The 15,036-nt window shown below is 38.2% G+C and overlaps 1 protein-coding gene across 2 annotated transcripts in view; it reads left to right on the plus strand.

The window, feature by feature from the left end:
- The window catches only part of RICTOR (RPTOR independent companion of MTOR complex 2), a 74,335-nt gene that overhangs the window by 48,911 nt on the left and 10,388 nt on the right, over positions 1 to 15,036 (plus strand). For both annotated transcript variants that reach the window (XM_059873837.1, XM_059873838.1), the window contains 11 exons: positions 258 to 384; positions 1,559 to 1,723; positions 2,166 to 2,242; positions 2,349 to 2,427; positions 3,271 to 3,380; positions 6,368 to 6,455; positions 7,210 to 7,302; positions 8,171 to 8,277; positions 8,917 to 9,146; positions 9,949 to 10,978; positions 14,405 to 14,582. In XM_059873837.1, the coding sequence (XP_059729820.1) occupies positions 258 to 384; positions 1,559 to 1,723; positions 2,166 to 2,242; positions 2,349 to 2,427; positions 3,271 to 3,380; positions 6,368 to 6,455; positions 7,210 to 7,302; positions 8,171 to 8,277; positions 8,917 to 9,146; positions 9,949 to 10,978; positions 14,405 to 14,582 (2,284 nt within the window). The remainder of the gene's footprint in view (positions 1 to 257; positions 385 to 1,558; positions 1,724 to 2,165; positions 2,243 to 2,348; positions 2,428 to 3,270; positions 3,381 to 6,367; positions 6,456 to 7,209; positions 7,303 to 8,170; positions 8,278 to 8,916; positions 9,147 to 9,948; positions 10,979 to 14,404; positions 14,583 to 15,036) is intronic.

Below are 15,036 nucleotides of genomic sequence, written 5' to 3' on the forward strand. Positions count from 1 at the left end.
TTTGCTGACAAAATTTTTACAGGACAATTATAAAAGATGTTGGTTTAAGGTTTTCCCCTTGCAGTTCAGTGCATTATTTCATCCCTGTTTGACTTTATAGTTGTAACAATTTAAAGTTACTCAGTTTCTTACAAGAACATACTCTGTATATTGCATTTAAAGTAATAAAAGTATAATTCAGAGTACTTAAGTTTAAGTTATTGATGATTCAAATGGGTTCAAATACTAATTTTGTTTCCTTCCTCCTCCCCTTCCAGTCTTCTTAATCTTTGTTCTTTGAAGAACCAAGATCACTTGTTAAAACTGACTGTTTCTAGTCTGGATTATAGCAGAGATGGATTGGCAAGAGTCATCCTTTCTAAAATCCTGACAGCAGCTACTGATGTAAGTTCAGTTCAACTTATATTCCTTTGTTACTGCCCTCTACACATTTATTTTATTATTCAAGGTGTATGACTTAATTTTAAAGCTGTTATATATGAAAAGGGTTCTTAATTTTGTATTCAGAGAAATGAACCTCCTACAAGTGTAGCTTTTAAATATGTTGTGAACTCCATACCCTGTTATTGTATTTTTGCTCAAGAAATTAAGTCCTTCAAATAGAATTTTCTCTCACCTTGGGTGGGGTCTAAAGTCTTGATATGTATAATTAAGTGTAATGTGATTGTTTAGGTCAGTGGCACCTTAAGTAAATTGTGAAGACATTGCTATCACAAACAGAAATCTGTATTTCTAGCAGCAGTAAGCATGTTAGCCTTGTAGTAGACACTATTCTGATAATGATTGAGGTTAGTCTGTGTTGGAACAAAGTAGATGCTATAGCTGCTGGAATGAGGGGCTGGTTCAAAAGTAGGCATTGGGATGTGTTCTTCTGAATCAAAGAAGGTGGAAGAGGATAAAAAATGTAATTACGTGGATTTGGGAGAGGAAACAACTTTTGAGGTAACGTTAGACAAGCAATCACTGATGTCAGAGAGATAGATGACAGGAATTTGAAATGCAGCTAGGAAAGAATGTTCATTACTTCAAATGGAGTTTCTGTTCTCTGAACTGACAAACGGTGTTTTAGAATAGATACAAGATTGAAAAATGTAGTACTAGCTTTAAATGTCTCACTGTATTTTGGAAGAGGAGGACATACATTGAGAATATTCTCTGACACTGTCAAAAATATGATTCTTATGGATAGAGTGGATTCTGAAAGTAATGAAGATACTTGAGGTTGAAGGAATGATTCATTGAAAGATGAAGCCTCCCTACTGAATATAATTTTTTTAATTGCTTCTAAATTTTCCTCAAAAGACATAATAATACAATAATAAAAGATATAGGATTGGACACTTATGATGACCAATTTACTTGTGATCTTAGATTCAGTTTTCCTGTTTGCTAAAATATAAATAGCTCTCTAATGAACTGTAATTTTAATAGATAAGGTATGCACCCCAGTTGCTTGCTGCAAAATGCAGTAATTGAAAGGTATTTTTAGAAGTTATAAATCTTGAACCTTGTTAATTATTTTTCTTCCATTCAAGAAAACATTTTCCTTACTTTACAGAGCTGCAGGTTGTATGCAACAAAACACTTAAGAGTATTGCTGAGAGCTAATGTAGAGTTCTTCAGCAACTGGGGGATTGAGTTACTGGTGACCCAGTTACATGATAAAAATAAAACTATTTCTTCTGAGGCACTTGATATTCTAGATGAGGCGTGTGAAGACAAGGTGAGCATCCCTTCTCTTTTTAACCTCTTTTTTGTATGCTGCTCTTAAGCTCTTCCCCACCCCCTTTCCTAGTAGCAAAGTACAAATAGGCAAGAAGGTACTGATGGTTTCCTTTCTGAATTGTCATTGATGGACTTAAAATCGCTTATAAGACCACTTTGGTTAAACTACTGCATATTACTTACAATAAAACATAGATTTCTGGATTATGCCTGTATTTAAATATGAAATGCAACTTATTTTATTCATTATACTTCTTGCGAAATAATTTATATTTAATGACAAAAGATACCTAAAATTAATCATACTAGGGTTAAGTTAGTATTTGATACTCGTGAAAAACTTGCTGTTTCATTGCAGGCAGAGTGTTGTAATTATTGCAGATCATTTTCAGAATTATAATTGTGCTCAAATACTCTTTATGTGTTCTTAATTATTTTAGGCCAATCTTCATGCCCTTATCCAAATGAAACCAGCTCTTTCTCATCTTGGAGACAAGGGTTTGCTTCTACTCCTAAGGTAAATGTTGAATATGCTGTTTGACTTCACACTGTGGAAACAAATTCATAATCTGGAGTTGTTTAAATTACAGTGTTAACTGTCTGATTTTTATTTTTTTTTACAGATTTCTGTCCATCCCAAAGGGGTTTTCTTATCTAAATGAAAGAGGTTATGTAACAAAACAGATGGAAAAGTGGCAAAAGGTAATGCTAAGAAGAAAATATTTGCCGGATATTAGGAGGAATGGTGGAAATATGCAGATTTAGAACAGAGATTCTTAAAAATGGTTGCATTTTAATTTACCTATAAAGCTTGTGCAAATACATTTATTGCATAAGTGATACAACGTTTTTGCAGGTAAATGTTGACAGAGACTTAGAGTTCCATAGCTTCTCTGTACATATGTGATTTTGATTTACCAAGACCTTTATATAGTTTTGGTATTTCAGCAAATATTTCAGAAGTGTAATGACCTTCTAAAATAGTTTGCTGTGGAAGGTCGTTGTCTAGAGAAGTGTGCAAAGTAATGCTGCTTTTCAAGATACCTGTTACCTCTGGTAATTAAAGTTAAACCTAGAGCTCATGAAGACAGGCTGATGCTGTTAGGATGTAAAGGGGAACGCAAGACCATTAAGAAAAATTAATTAGTGTCATAACTTGAATTAAACTCTTCATATGTTATTTTGGTTTTGTAATTGATTGTAAGACATTGGTCTCATTCCCATTGGCAACTTTTTTAGTGGTTAAAGTGTCACTTCTCAAGGAGTACTGAAATGCATGATGATCCATGGAAATTGAGTGTGTCAGATGTGACGTATTTCTTTCTTCCTTTTTTTAATAAATTCCCTAAAATAATTATGAAATCAATTGTTGACTTGCAAACTGTGTGAAGTGCATTCATTTTCTTGAGCCCCACCTTGAGATCATAGAAAAATTCAGTCTTTCTTAAAGAACCTTCCTCAATTATTTCTTCCTTATAAAGTCTCATGCTATAACACCATAAACCACTAAATGTACTGTGTCAACCCTCCTCTGTTTTTGTACAGGAATACAACTTAAAATATGTTGAATTGATTGAAGAACAACTTAATGAAGCACTTACAACATACCGCAAACCTGTTGATGGGGATAACTATGTTCGTCGGAGCAACCAAAGGTAAATTTGGGAAAATGCATTCTGAGGCACAAGCTGGTAGGACTGATTAGGAGAGCTGTAAACTGAAATCTGTGAGGGAAAGGGTTAGCAACAGGATTTCAGTTTAATATGCTCCTGGAGCAGTACATCGGCACAGTATAAGAAACACACAGGATGAACTGGATGCATTGCTTAGCTCCCAGAGTTTTAATATAATTTATTTCAGAGTTTTTTATATAATTAGTTTTTGAGCTTTTAGAATTCATGTTATTAAGACTAGGTGGATTGAGTCCCATGACTGGAGTGCCGGAATGGAGGGCTACAGACTTTTCAGCAGGGATGGGCAGATAAAAGTGTCACTCTATATAAGGAAGAGGTTTGATTTTACAGCCCTTACAGTTAGTGGTGATGTGGTTGAGAACCTCTGGGTGAGGATTAAGGGGATGGAAAACAAAGGAAGTGATGTAGTGGGTGTCTGCTACTGATTGCTCAGCCAGGATGTTTGTGCTGATGAGTCATTCTACAGACAAGTAGGAGAAACTTCTGGATCAGTAGCTCTTGTTCTTATGAGCTTCCTGTGGAAGATTTCAACTTCCAGGCATCGAATGCAAATAGTGACAAGCAGCCTTGGAAATTCTCAGTAGGGGAAAGTCTATAGGAGAGGTACTCAGTGAGCCAACTAGGAAAGATGCCCTCCTCAACTTGCTGTTTGTGAATGTAGGGCTTGTGGGAGATGTGATGGAGGGGAGGTTCTCTAGGCCTCAGTGATCATGGCATGGCTAAGTTCAAAATTTTCAATGTAATGAGGAAAACCACAGCAGAGTTGCTTCTCAGAGCTTCAGGGTAGCTAACCTGGGGAGCTGCTTTAGCAGAGTACATTTTTGAGGCCCAGGAGTCCAGAAGCGCTGGTCCATTTTTAGGAGCTGTCTTTTAGAAGTAGGCAAGGAGTAGGCAATCCCATGGTGTTGTAAGTCAAGCAAATGGGACAGAATACCACCTTGGCTGAACAGGGAACTCCTCATGGAGCTCTAAAGGAAAAGGAAATTAAATGATCTCTAGAAGGTCACCCTTCACAGGAAGGACTACAAAACATAAGCAGAAAGAAGGCACAAAAGGCCAAAGCTCATTGAGGACTGAAGCTGAACAGTGTTCTGTCACACAACAGGAAAGAGGAGGTCTGAAGAAAACACTGCATCAATTCTTGCTGAAGATGGTCACCTGACTAACAGGGATGAAGAAAAACAGAGATGAATTTAAATTTTGTGTGGTGTTTTTGCCTCAGTCTTTAGCAATGTTGATAGACCTAGGGCTGCCTGGTTCTCTGAGCCAGAGGTCCACAGATGTGGATACTGTGGCTTTCCATTTGTGGACACTAACATTGTAAGGGACCATCTGTATCAGCTAAATGTTCACCAGTCATGGTGTCTGGTTCCCACCAGGCTGAGGGACTAGCCTCATCAGTACTAGCCCACCAGTACTAAAGGTGCTAGCAGATGTTGTGTCAGGTCCCATCTCTTATCATCTGCCAAAAGTCTTGTGAGTCTAGGGAAGTCCCTCCTGGCTGGAATCTAGCCAGTTTATTCCAGTTTGCAAGAAGCACGTAAGGAAAGACCCAGAGAGATACAGACCTGTCAGTCTAACCTCAGTTCCTGGAAAAAGTATGTAGAAGATTATACTGCTTATTGTTGAAAGGCATTTGAAAAACAATGCAATCATCAGGTACAGTTAGGATGAATTCACAAAGGGAAAGTTTTTTTTAAGTAAGTTGTTAGCCTTCTATGGTAAGGTCACCCAGTAGGATGAAGGGAAGGTGGTAGATGTTGTTTTCCTGGATCTTGCTAAGATTCTTGATGCTGTCCTTTACAGCGTCCTTCTGGACAAGTTTCTGAGCAGTGGGATGAGCAGGTTCATGGCGTAGTAGGGGAAGAACTGGCTGAGGGACTGAGCCCAAAGGGTTGCAGTGGATGGGGCGACACTTGGTTGGTGACTGGTGACATGGGTAGTGTTCCTCAGGGCTCCATTCCAGGGTCAATTCTGTATTAATGCTGGAGGGAGTGCACCAGTAGCAGGTTTGCTGATGATCCAGACTGAGAGGTGCTGTGGATTCTTTAGAGGGACAGGAGGCTTTCACAGAGGGATCTAGGTAGATTGGAGCACTGAGTGAATGTAAATGGGGTGAAATGTGTCAAGTCCAAATGCTGCATTCTGCACCTGGGAAGGAGAAACACCAGGCACAGGGATAAAGTGGGAGAGGGGTGGCTCAGGGAGGGTCAGCAGAGCCCGGGCAGCCCCAAGGACAAAGCCCTTCCCAGAGCGCCGAGCACGGCACAGCCGGCCCAGGGACGGGACGGTCCCGCTGGGCTCAGCCTCGGCGCGGCCTCACCTGGGGCCTGCTGGGCCCTGCAGGTGGAGAAGGATGGGAAGGTCCTTCTGTGCATCCTGAGGAGGGAAACAGAGCTGGAACCTCCTGTGAGGAGCAGCTGAAGTCTTTGGGCTTGTCTGCTTTATAGAAAAGGAGGCTGAGGTGTGACCTCAGTGCTCTCCACAGCTTCCGGAGGAGGGGAAGGGCACAGGGAGGTGCTGAGCTCTTCTCCCTGCGTCCAGGGGCAGGATGCATGGGAATAGTTCAGAGCTGGAGCAGGAGAGGTTCAGAATGGATAATAAGAAGCATTTCCTTAACACAAGGGTTGTGAGTGGTCACATAGAAGAGCAGGCATCCTGGAGAGACGGTTGATGCCCCAAGTCTGTCAGTGTTCAGAAAGCATTTGGACAGAGTCCTTAATAAAAGGCTTTAACTTCTAGTCAGCCCTGAAGTGGTCTAGCAGTTGGATTAGATGATTGTTGTATGTCCTTCCAATTGAAACAGTGTGTTCCTTTCTAAATTCCTCAAAAGAATTCTCTGTTTGAAAAAATCAAGGATAAGTTATTGTATTACATTGCAGTGTAATTTATTTAGAATAAAATATTTGAAGTACTGGGAAACCTATGTATGTTTTTCTTTCTGCCAGATTACAGCGACCACATGTCTACCTGCCAGTTCACCTTTATGGCCAACTGGTACACCATAAAACAGGCTGCCATTTATTGGAGTCTCAGGTGAGGATCATAATCATTTATAACTTGAAATATTTTAAAGATCGTTATAAACCTTTTGAAAAAACGTTTAAAAAGAGATGGCATTTAAACAGGCATTGCAGAACAAGTAGATTATGAGTCTTAAGTTGTGAAGACAGTCTTTGCCATCTAATCCCACATAGAATTCTTTCCTCACACTGAAGTATCAGCAAAATACCTTGCAACATTCTTCTTAAAATGGCTAGCAAAATCTTAGCATGGGGAGCAGATTCATAAATAGAAAAATTGTTAGTCTCTGTGGATTGTATATTAACAGTTACATATGAGGTAAAACTATGCCTGTCCTTTTGAGCATACAGAAATTGGGAGATGAGGGAATAAAATCTTTCTAATATTTTGAAAATCTAAGAAAACAAACCCTAAGCCATAATCGCTTGAATTCACTTTTGATGTGGGTTGGTAAAATGATTTAATGAATTGACAGTGCACTTTGAGTAGTTCAAGAGAAAGTGTTGCAGTGTGTTAGTTTGACTAATCTATCATCCTTATAATATCTGAAATAACTTCATGCAATCCATAATTTCATTAAAATTTTCTTTGGCATTACCACTGCTGTTAATTTATGGGTATTATTCCAGAATTACCACTGTCTTCCTAGAGAGCATTATTTAAATTATTGCTTTAACTTCTACTATAAATGCAAGAGAACTTGTTTGGCTGGAGTCTCCTATTAATTTTCAACTTAGTTTTTTCTTCTTCTGTTTTTCTCCTTCAGAGTATTGTTACAGATCTAAGTTACACTGTTCGTTCTCCCATGCTGGATAAGTGGGAAGGAATTAAGCAGCTGAAAGCAGCCCTGTGGGCCTTGGTTAGTAATATATTTATTACTAAGTAATATATTTATTACTGAGTTTTGCAGTTGTTTAGTTCCATTATATCTCCTGATTCTTAAAAACCTAAGCAAAATTACATAAAAATAAAAGATAAGGGTGTTTTTTTTTCCAAAAATGTGTGATTTTTTCAAGTTAGCATTTTGTTCCATAATGCTTGCAGTTGAAGATGGTTCACTGCAACTGTTTCATTCTGAGGTTTTTAATAATCAATGTAGTCTTTTTTTTCTTTTTAACGAATAAGAATAACACATTGCCGTATGAGCATTAGTATGGTATTGATAGTTACAAGTTAAAAATTGCCGTGGTCTGAGTTTAATGTTGTTGTGGTAGTCCCTAATGTTCCTGCAAGGAAGTTAGTTGGCTGCCAGTGTTGATCCATGTGGTCATGATGCCCTGGTACTTGGGACAGGCAAAAACCTAGTGTTGGTGTGTATCCAAGCTACACTCCTAAATGTGCTTCTTGTCTTCCCCAAAGTTAATTTTAGAACATTTGTCCAAGGGGACTGATAGTGGAAGATACTGTAGGTATGTAACAAGATGCCTGTGTATGAGGAATGTAAAATGAGTAAACCAAGATCATGCTGCAGGCTATAGTAGAACTTATAAAGTGAGGAATAGATAGTAGTTCTAACTTTGAGCAGCTTTAGGTATTATACAAGTTGTGCTGAGTGCTTTTTTGTATTAGCACAGCTAGGAAATGTCACGGTACTCAGATCTTTCAACTGCTTTGAGAAGATGTGGCTTTAAACTCTACTACCAACAAACAAAATTGTCAAAGCTTTACATTGATAGTGTTGCAGGTCATATATGAGATCAAAACTTACTTGACAAATTTCATTCTAGGGCAATATCGGATCATCGAATTGGGGTCTTAACTTGCTTCAAGAGGAGAATGTAATTCCTGATATAATGGCACTCGCTCAACATTGTGAGGTTCTGTCTGTTAGAGGGTATGTGTCTGATATATACATAAAATTTTCAGATGGTACTTACCATCAGTTTTCAGATAGCTTTACCTGATTTACATGAGTACAGATTGTACTTTATTGGAAACCAGCTATTAAAGTCACCAATGTTTGAGTATGTCTTAGTTCTGTGCAACTGCAGAATTGTGTAGGAAGTCTGAAAAAACATGCAGTAAACAAATCTCTAAAACAAAGGTTGATACTACTTTTCTCCTGTTCCATAAAACAAAATATTTGGCTGTTTATATCTCTGTGAGAATTTATTATTCCATCTTTTTTATTCAATATTTTTAACTATTTAAAAGCATAAATAGATGGTATGTTGTCGAATATTGCTACTACGTAAATGTTTGGCCTTTTTTTCATAATGTACTTTTCTACTTTATGTAACCAGGCTCTTGTGATAATTTTTATTTTTTTACTAGTATCTTGTTCTCAGATATATTAATGAATTTCCTGAGCTTACATTGATTTGCAAATTAAAATGAACAGTTTACTGTTTGTCAGTTTTGTGAAGTTTCTCCTGAATTGCTTTGAAGTTGCTTCCTTTCAAATGTCAAGTAAGTTTAGTTAAATTAGGTGCTATTATTGTTGCTCTTTTTTCTATATATACATTAAATACAGAACCTGTGTCTACGTGCTTGGTCTAATAGCCAAAACTAAACAAGGATGTGACATTTTGAAGCATCACAACTGGGATGCAGTGAGACACAGTCGTAGACAGCCTTGGCCGGTGGTTCCTGATGACATGGAGCAGCTCTGCAATGAACTTTCTTCTATACCAAGCACTCTTAGCTTGAACTCTGAGTCTACCAGTTCAAGGCACAACAGTGAAAGTGAATCTGCTCCATCAAGTAAGTAACCAGAACACCAAAACAAGAAAACAGGAGAAAAATTATCAAGCCAACAAAAAATACCTGCGAAGAGCCCAACCCACCACAAACAGCATTTTGGCATTGTTATCAACGGTCTGGTAGAATGAGGTGCCGACCAATGGTGTAAAGGTGGTCTTGCTGTAAAACAGTGCAAGCAATAGGACAATTATGTCCATTCAGAGAGATGCAGACAAGTCAGAGGGAGTAAAACAGTGTCTTAGTTTCACACTTGGTGTAGAAGAAAAATTTTCACATGAGGGTAAGTTACTTATTTTTATGTTGAGTCGTGGCAGTTTGCTGTAACATGCTACAGAAACCACCATGCTTAGGTATAAAGATACACTTGGTTGTCCTCAAAGGAATAAGTGTTTATGTTCTCTGGGTGTACACACACCCCCAGAATTTTTCTGTATTTAAATTATTGTGTATTTCAAGTCCCTAATGCATTTTATTTTTTCTGTGGATACTTGGAATTCAAATTAAGAAATATACCATATTTAGGTATCATTATAGGCTTTCTGAGGTGGTAATCCTAGTAGCTGGATCCTAGTAGAAATACGACAGTGTGGCTTTTCTTTTGAAGCAGGGCAATCTTCAGGTCAGTTACTCCTCAAAATAGCTAATTTGCATGGAGTTCTGCAGAAAAAAAAAGAGGAATTAATGTTCCAGTAAATTGTGGACTCTCACTTGGGCTTCTCTAGAATGGCTTCCTATTTTGCAACATAGTTTGTAGACTTGGAAGAAGTGCCTATTTTTGTAACAAAGTCTTATATAATTTCAGGTATGTTCATCATGGAGGATGACCGTTTTGGTAGTACTTCCACCAGTACTTTCTTCCTAGATATTACTGAAGATGCAGAACAAATATTTTATGACAGACCTGGACCTTCCAAGGACAAAGACCGTAGTCCCTTTCCTTTTTTTTCTTCTAGTAGACTTGTGAAAAATCGCATTTTAAACTCTCTTACTCTACCTAATAAAAAACACAGAAGTAGCAGTGATCCAAAAGGAGGAAAGCTGACATCATCTGACAGTAAATCAGGCCTGAGGCGAAATCGTACAGTAACAGAACCTAGTGGTAGCATAGACTTTCCTGCTGGGGAAGAATTGAACCCTGTTTTCAGAGTTCCAAAAATCCAGACTTTACGATTAGAAACTTCTTTTGTTGGAAGTAAACATGTGGAAGATACTGATTGTACTCAGACTATCGGAGAAAATGATCTAAAGCTGCCAAAAGGTCTTGGAAATGAAATTCATCGGGAAAACACAAGCAAAGAAAGGCTAATTGGAGATGGTACTACACAAACACATTTCAAGAGTCGTAGCTTAAGTTTTAATACAGATACCACAACAAGTGGCATAAGTTCAATGAGCTCTAGCCCTTCAAGGGAGACTGTAGGTGTGGACACTGCAAATGTAGATACTGACTGTGGGAGTTTGAGTACTGTCGTAAGCACAAAGACAGTTAAACCAAGTCACTGTTCAACACCACAGTCTAACCACCTCCCTCTCTCAAAATCCAACTCTGTATCCCTGGTTCCACCAGGGTCTTCTCATACCCTTCCCAGAAGAGCCCAGTCTCTTAAAGCTCCTTCTCTTGCTACAATAAAAAGTCTTGCAGACTATAACTTCAGCTACACGAGTTCTCGAGATGCGTTTGGCTATGCTACACTAAAGCGCCTGCAGCAGCAGAGGATGCATCCTTCACTGTCTCACTCAGAAGCTCTGGCATCTCCAGCAAAGGATGTGCTATTCACTGACACTATCACCATGAAGTCTGGCAGCCTGGATTCTCGACTAACGCCAAGCCGGTAGGAAATTATTCTGTGCTCATTTCTTCTCACTTCAGTGCTGTAAGCACAACTTCAGTGTCTTCCTAATATTTTTTTAATCTGCACCTTAAAGGGACAGTTGTTGCAAGGTGATTCATAGCTTCACTGAAAGCAGTACTGATATTAAGTGAATAACAGAAGGATAATTCTCCACTTTGTAAGTGCTGTCAGAGAAGCCCAGCTTTCATAGCTGTGCTTAACATTTTATAATGCTGTTGGTGACAAAGGAAAAGGTTTCCTTTTATTGCATTTTCTTCCTGTTTTAACTGTTAGAGTATAAAAAACGCAGTTCCACTGCTAACATTATTAAAGTTGCAAACACACCGAATTGCCCGTGAAGTCAGAGGTACATTTCAAAAGAGAATTTTCTCGATGTCACTTGGGGAGGTTTTAGGACAGGGCCTCCTGCCAATATGCTATATTTGTTTTCACTGCAGCACTGAGGCCAGTGATGAGATACTGGTACCACTGATAGGAATGTCAGTTTGGCTTCTTAGCTACAGCAGATCAAAGATTTTACTCATAGCATTTATTTTTAGATGGCAGTGTCATCTCTTTATTTTTGAGCAATATTAGATGTTCTGAAGACTAATTAGATAGTTACATAAGACGTCTAGCTCTTGACATTGACACTGTTCCCAGCTGCAACAGTCACTGCTTAATAACCTTCCCTTAAAAGCTCTTGTACTAAATTTTTACTTCACATCATCTTTTAGCATTGGATTTTCACATTACTGTTGCGATGGAAAAGGCACTTTTTATCTCTGTTCTTTAACTTTTCTCAAATGAGAGAAGGGGGAGATGCTACCAGTACATGAGTCATCTGCTTACTGTGGAAAAGGCAAATGCTCAGTCCTTGAGCTGCCCTCCTCATATCCAGTTGAGTGTCTATGTCCTGAATAAAAGAAACATCCATTTTGTTGATATTTTCGCATCATTCTGGAAAGATGCCATGAAAGATGCCTTTGTTCAAGTAAGTTAGAGCTAGACTGAGTATGTTGGTTAGATTAAGGATGATTTACACTGCACTATCCTGGAAGTTGAAGTGCCATTCCTAGCTATGTCACTGGCATCCTGTGCTAGTGCTGGAACGAGTGGGTGTCATTTCAGTGGTAGTACAGGTTCTGTAATGGCTGTAAGTAAAGTTTTACCATTCCTTGCAGTCATGCCCTTGATGTGCAGAGCAGCCTTGCTGCAGTGGACTTTGATCCTGCACGCAATGTCATACTGACTATTCTTGGTGCTTAGCTGTTCATGTTCTCTTGTGACAGTGGATAGAGTCAAGGATTTGAGCTGACCTGCTTAACACCGAACTGAAATGTCTAGAGTGCTTTTATCTCTGAGAAGGTTAAATAATTGCAGACATGCATACTCAAAGAGAGATTCAGATTGTGTTAGTTGCTACTATAATTTGATTGGAAAGACTGCAATGAAACCAGTACATGTGTTTTTCTTGGTGGTTATGGTGTGTCATTAGAATTTCAGATTATATTTACAAAGAAATTCAGAGTATGTTTACTGGTCCACCTAAAACTGTCCTTAGCTGCTTTTTAAAAATAAACAAGAAAGAAAAATTCTGTCCTTTTTAACTGCCAGGTCAGTTTTTCTGTCAGTCTTCTGAAAAGTTTTATTTACGGTTTATTGACAGATTTGTGTGCTAGTGGCAACTAACAGTTATAGATTTAGTTTTGTGATGTTTTTAGTTGTTTTTTTTTTTTTTTTTTCAGAAGGTTAAAAAGCCCTTTTCTTTGCATAAATTTTGTGAGGATAAACTTCCCACCTTTGTCTTTAAAGACCAACCAGAAATGCTAATGCACATATTTTGGATCCTGATAGTGGCTTTCAGCTATCCCCTGCAGACATTTTTTAATGACAACTTGGTGCTGTTTATCACTACTAATGCTGTATTGTTCGTTTTTCTAGGAAAAGCAGGGACAAACGTTTGGGATTAAAACTGCTATCTTTAATTCATTTTGAGAATAATTGTAGAATATTTTATTATTAAGTATTTAATGCGGCTAATAACTTTTTGAGTTACATGATTGCACAATTATTTAGGTTGGAAAAGATCCTTAAGATTGAGTCCAGCTATTGACACAACACGCATAAATGCTCCACTAAACCATGTCCTTAACTGCCACATCTACACATTTTTAAATGTCTTCAGGGATGGTGACTCAACTACTTCCCTGGGCAGACTGTTCCAGTGCTTGACAACCCTTTCAGTGAAGAAGTTTTTCTTGATATCCAATCTAAACCTCCTCTGGCACAACCTGAGGCCTTTTCCCTGTTTTTTTTTAAGTATGGCTTGACTTCTTTTCTGAGTCCACTACTGTCACTAGTATTGGTCAGAATTACCAACAAGAAAACTGTTGATATCTTCTCAGCTGTATTTTGTGCCTTTCCATTACATAATAATTTCTTCCATCAAACTTTGATAATTTAATTTTATCTCAATATAAATCCCATCTGTAGGGATAAGAGGACACTTTATGCCCAAATAAAAAAGGGATAGAAAACTTCTTCCAAGGCAAAAAGTCAAAAAATCCAGTGTTCACTTTACCCCCAATAAGTCATAATTTGCAATAAAAATTCACTGTTCCTGAGGTGTGCCTTTATTAGGAAGCTTTAATCCAATGCATATAGGCCATCTACATAGATTGGTTATCAGAAAACATTTTTAGGTTTTTCTGTTTGTTGAGAACGAAAATGGCAGATGGTCATATGTGAAATTTCTGTCATCAGGGCTCTGGTCAGCAGTAAGGTCTTGTTCTCCAGCCTCTTCTCTCCTGTCTGATTTTCCTATTCTGTTTCTTTCTTTGTTCTTCAAGCTATTTTTCAAGTCAGCTCCACTCACTGTGCAGGTTTAAGTTTGTTCTTTGTGCATTCATGTTGAGCAAATACTTCCTCTGTGCTTGGGTGACCCTACTGGGTGGCTCCTTTGGAGTATGGGAGAAAAAATGTTCCTTATGTGTATCGCTGATAGGCTCAAGGTGTGCCTTTGCAGGGATGTACCTGCTCAGCTCAGAGTTTGTGAATATCCAGGAAATACACGTTCAGTGCATAGGTACATTTTAAAATTAGCTACTTAAGTGTTTAGAAACCCAAATCTTTACTGGCTGTAAATATTCAAAGCTAGAATGCTGAAGAAAATGCATGGTTTTGCAGGATGGGCAGGAGTTCCTGTACCGAGAATTATAAAGGAATTGCCAGGAACTGCCAAACCATGCAAGAGAATATGAGGCAGAAAAAGCAATGAACCTATAGCTGTAATTTGTCCTAACAAGCTCTGAGACCTGCAATGGGAGGATGGGGATGGTCTTTGTGTCAGCAGTCCTTTTTACTTTTAATGTGCCAGAATGAGAGAGTAACTGCAAATGTGATTTATTTTTTTCAATGTTACAGGTTCATGAAAGCTTTAAGTTACGCTTCGTTAGATAAAGAAGATTTATTGAGTCCTATTAACCAAAACACACTTCAACGTTCCTCTTCTGTTCGCTCCATGGTTTCTAACGCTACTTATGGTAGCTCTGATGATTACATTGGCCTTGCTCTCCCAGTGGATATCAATGAAATATTTCAGGTATGTATGTATTAACTGATTTGGTTCATTTGCATTTTCGTACTGAAAGGCAGTCAGCTGTTGCCTTTTCATCAGAGTAGATTAAATCTCGAGAAACGAGGAAAAATGGATGTGGTACTTTAAAGAGATACATTTTGGAAGGCTAGAGTTTCTTTCCTAACTGTTCTTTTGACTTTTTTTACACAAGATTATGAGGCTGCTTTGTGTTAAGGCAAATAATGGCAAAAACTGTTAGAGGAATGTTAAACAGTGGTTATGGTGTTAGAGTAGTGTTAAACAGTGGTTTTGCTGACAAATTTGCTGTCATAAGATTTTTAGTTGACATCTGGCTTTTATACTAAAATTAGCATAGTCTGTGCACATTTGTTAATTCTGCTTTAGCCAACCAATAATTGACTTGTTCATCAGCCACCTATAAATTATGTGTTTAATCACACAGTTAACGCCCTGCTAC

Source organism: Haemorhous mexicanus, chromosome Z, assembly GCF_027477595.1.
Source record: "Haemorhous mexicanus isolate bHaeMex1 chromosome Z, bHaeMex1.pri, whole genome shotgun sequence".
NCBI lineage: Eukaryota > Metazoa > Chordata > Aves > Passeriformes > Fringillidae > Haemorhous > Haemorhous mexicanus.